Genomic DNA, 4272 nt, shown 5'->3' on the forward strand with positions numbered 1-4272 from the left:
CCTGGTCACCCCACACAGCCTGCTGTTCAGTTGTTTGGTCACCACTCACTGCCCCCCCCATCCCCCTGCCAGCCTGGTCGCCCCACACAGCCTGCTGATCAGTCATTTGATCATCCCTCACTAACCCTCCTGCTGGCCTGCTCGCCCCACACAGCCTGCTGCTCAGTCGTTTGGTTGTCCTTTGGGCCGGCCCTGGGCGGCTGGGAGGCTGAGGGGACTGGGTGTCACCATCTTGTGGCTGTGGGCACAGCCATCTTTGAGGGTGGGGCAGTCAATTAGCATATTCCCTCTTTATTAGATAGGATACTGCCTTTCACAGAGCAAAAAACTTTTAATTTTGATGAAGTCTAATATATCAATTTTTTCTTTTATGGATCATGCTTTTGATGTCATATCTAAGAACTCATTGCCTAACCCAAAGTCAAAGATGTTTTCTCCAAAAGTTTTATAGTCTTATGTTTTATATTTAACTCTATGATCCATTATGAGTTATTTGAAGTGTGGGTCAAGGTCCATATTTTTTCATATGAATATTCAATTGTACCAGCACAATTTGTTAGAAACTATCTTTTTCCTCATTGAATGGCCTTTGCACCTATGTCAAAAATCAGATGACCATCTCACACCTGTTGAGTGGCCATTACCAATAAGACAAGCAATAACAAGTGCTGGAGAGGCTGTGGAAAAACGTGAACCCTCATTCACTGCTGGTGGAAGTGTAGATGGTGCAGCCACTATGGAAATCAGTCTGGTGTCAAAATTGCCTTTGTCTTAGTTTATACAAGTTTGAGTGTGTTTTGGTGAGAATTTCTTTGTGTTTCTCCTGTTGGGGGATTGCTCAGCATCTTCAGTAGGTAGGTTTATGTATTTTACCAAATTTGCAAAATTTTCAGCCATTATTTCTTCGAATATTTTTTCAGCACTCTTTTTTATTCTCTTTTTCTGATGACATAAATATTTAATCTTTTGTTATAGTCCTTCAGGGCTCTGAGACTTTATTTTTATTTAGTTCTTGGTTTGGTCTGTTTTTGCCCTGTTGTTCAGATCAGGAAATTTTTTATTGTGCTTCCTTTCAGTTCACTGATTCTTTCCTTTGCCCCCTCTATTCTGCCGTTGAACACATCCACTGGGTCTTTACATTTTATATCATTGCAATTTTCAGATCTAAAATTTTCATTTCTTTCCTCTTTATACCTTCTTTTATGAGACTTTCTATTTTTATTTGTTTTAAGCATATTTATACTTGCTCATTGAAGCATTTATATACCGAATGCTTTAAAGTCCTTACCAGATAATTCTAACATTTCTGTCATCCCTGATGTTGACATTTATTGATTATCATTTTTCATTCAATTTGAGATTTTTCTGGCTATTGGTATAATGAGTAATTTTTTATTGAAACCTGGACATATGTATTATGAGACATTTGACCTTATTTAAACTTTCTTTTAGCTAGCTTTACTCAGAGCCAGCAGAGGAAGGTAGAATTTTTATTTGTTACTGCCAAGTGGGAGTCAAAATCAAGGTTCTCTACTCACCCTTCTTGCCCCCACTTTCCCAAGAGTGGGGTGCTCATCGTTATTGCTGAGTGGGAGTGGGAATTGTGGCTCCCCAATAGTCCTTCACTGACACCTCTCTGACTGGGAGGGGAACAGTGCCTCATTATTGCTCCTCACTTGGCCTTCATTGACACCATGGACGAGGGTGGCCTAGTTACCGCTGGGCGGTGGTGAAAGCCCTGACTTTCCACGGGGTCTCCTGTGACACCACATCCCAGGGAGGACAGGGGATGCTTCGCTACCACCAAGTGAGGGTGGAGTCCAGGCTACCCATGTGGTTTCCATTGTCACTGCCCGGCAGGGATCAGTGTCCCAGTTACATATTTATTTTCTCTGGCACTGAGACCTGGCTGTGGGGAGGGAGGTGGGTTGGGTGCCTGGTGAGGGTGGCTCCTCCTGCACCCTGCTCAGCCTTTGCTTGTGTGGGTGGGCTAGGAAGACAGGTTTTTCCGTAGTCTTTGGAGGAGCAGTTGTTGCCTATAAATAACTCACTAGGAAAGTTACAAAGACCAGGCTGTGGTTGGGTTGTTGTGTCTGCACCCATTGGTATTTCAGGTCTCAGCCTCCTAAGCTCCAAGTTAGGAACATCGGAAGGAAAAAATCCCACCCCCTATTCCTTGGGTCTGGAGATTCCTAGCCACTCCGCCTTTTCTCCACCTGCAGTTTTCTTATGTTTGTTTTGTATATAATGTCCTTGGTTTTGTTTGTACTTCGTGAGAGGAAGAGGTGAAATATGATTACTCCGTATTCCAGAAGCAAAGGTCCTGTCACTCACTGATTTTTTAATACATCATTCTTTCTTCAGTATTGTATACATATGTTACAATCTTTGATGAGTTCAGTCTCTCTCTGCACTCTTAGTGTTGACTTGTTTTCATGTGAATTGGCATTTTGTGTGCGTGTCTGTGAGAGAGAGCGTGAGTGTGGAGAGGAGAGAGAGAGCACACGGGTGTGGACAACTCACGACTGAGCCTTCCCTCCGAGCATCTCCGGGCTCTGAGTCGGGAATGCTGTTCTCCAAAGACTTACATCTCGCTCAGCCCTGAGGCGGGGGTTGCCCACAGATCTGGACCATTCAGCCAGGTCCGGGTTCTGTCCCTGAAAATCTCAAGGACAAGCTCCTCACTGGCTGGGGGCCCTACACTGGTGGCCGGGTCCCCGTGTCGACATTGCATGTGCCTCGAGACTCTGTGGCAGTTGTTTTTGTTGGAGGTATAGCAGGGAGACATCCATCCCGCAGGACTGGAAGGGGCCTGGTCTCAGACTATGGGGCCACTGCTTAATTCTGTTCCCTCAAAAACTGGTTTGGGAAGGAAAAAAGTGTGTTTGTTTTATTCACCAGGTTGCAGTCCATAGCAGGAGACTCTGCAGAGTATCTTGTTGGCAAATATGTTGCGTTGCTGGTCAATTTCAGTATCACCTGTATTTTCTCTCAGAAATTGTTGCTCCTAATGTCCCCCCTTTTCCCATCTCTCCACAAGAGAAGGTAGTGGGGAGTAAGTATGAGAGCATGCTCCTCGTTTGTTTATTTGGCTGACAGGTTTCTCATTTTTCTCTTTAGGGCAGAAAAGACTGAAGTTCTGAGTGAAGACCTCCTTCAGGTAAGGCTGCCCGGCTCAGCTGATGGGCACCGAAGCTGTGCTCCCTGTTAGACCAGGCCATCCCCAGTGCCATGTCACCGTCAGCGCTCCCACGCAGGTCTGTGGAGAGACACTCTCTATCTTTTGCAACAGTCCCTGGCATTCTGAATACCAGTTTGGGTAAGATTTTTAGGAGACATTTAGAGTCATTTCCTTGTGCGGTTAGCAGTGGCCCCATAGTCTGAGACCGGGCCCCTTCCAGTCCTGCGGAACGGGATGTCTCCCGGCAGTCCCCTCTCTGCAGAAGCACATGGCAGACGCTTCCCTGATGTCCAGACCTAGGACCCCTCCTGACCTTGCCCGCACCCAGTGGCATCACCCCCTGCTCTGTGTGCAGGTGGAGAAGCGCCTGGAGCTGGTGAAGCAAGTTTCCCACAGCACACACAAGAAGCTCACCGCGTGTCTCCAGGGCCAGCAAGGCGCCGAGGCCGACAAGCGCTCCGTAAGTGCCCTCCCAGCCCTGGGCAGGTTCAGATTTGCTGCTGAGGACAGGGCTCCCTTCGATGACAGGGTCCCCTTCTTAGGGCTGTGTTTCCTATCACTGTTTATACAGTCACTTCTGTGTCTGAGAATCGACCTCCGGGACAGCTCCCTGTGTGACGGCCCCATCCTCTGCCTGCACCAGGCAAGGCTGCAAGTTTCTCCCCGTGTCCTCTCCGTCTGGGCAGCCGGGCGGCTTGAGATTCCCACTTTAGGGGGCTTTACCCTTGCTCTTAGCCCTGCTGCAGCTCATTCACAGGTTCTACAGTCTCAATAGTGTCTTAAGGCCTCATGGGAAAAGCTATACTGTTTTTGGAGGTTACAGTGACCTGTAAAGGCCTGAAAAGAGTTTTTGCTCTAAGGAAACAATAAAGAGTGTGCTAAATGAAAGCAGTCTATGTCTGTGATAGCCCTCATTAGTAATAAGATGCTGCATCATGTGACCCCAGTGGATAGTCCTAGTGTAGACTGTCGGTGCAGACTCACTTCACTTCCAAGACCCCTGCCTCCTAATCTCCACCAGAGTAAAATGTATCCTTAGATGGGATATGCAAAGTAGGAGGTTTATTTTTCCTTTCTTAAATTTACAATCA

At 46.8% G+C, this 4272-nt stretch overlaps 1 protein-coding gene across 1 annotated transcript in view; it reads left to right on the top strand.

The window, feature by feature from the left end:
- The window catches only part of ARHGAP44 (Rho GTPase activating protein 44), a 184475-nt gene that overhangs the window by 83778 nt on the left and 96425 nt on the right, over window positions 1-4272 (top strand). The window contains 2 exon segments of the mRNA XM_006761694.2: window positions 3121-3160; window positions 3537-3641. Coding sequence (XP_006761757.1) covers window positions 3121-3160; window positions 3537-3641 — 145 coding nt within the window.

The sequence above is a fragment of the Myotis davidii genome, unplaced genomic scaffold, assembly GCF_000327345.1.
Source record: "Myotis davidii unplaced genomic scaffold, ASM32734v1 scaffold37, whole genome shotgun sequence".
NCBI classification, from domain to species: Eukaryota; Metazoa; Chordata; class Mammalia; order Chiroptera; family Vespertilionidae; genus Myotis; species Myotis davidii.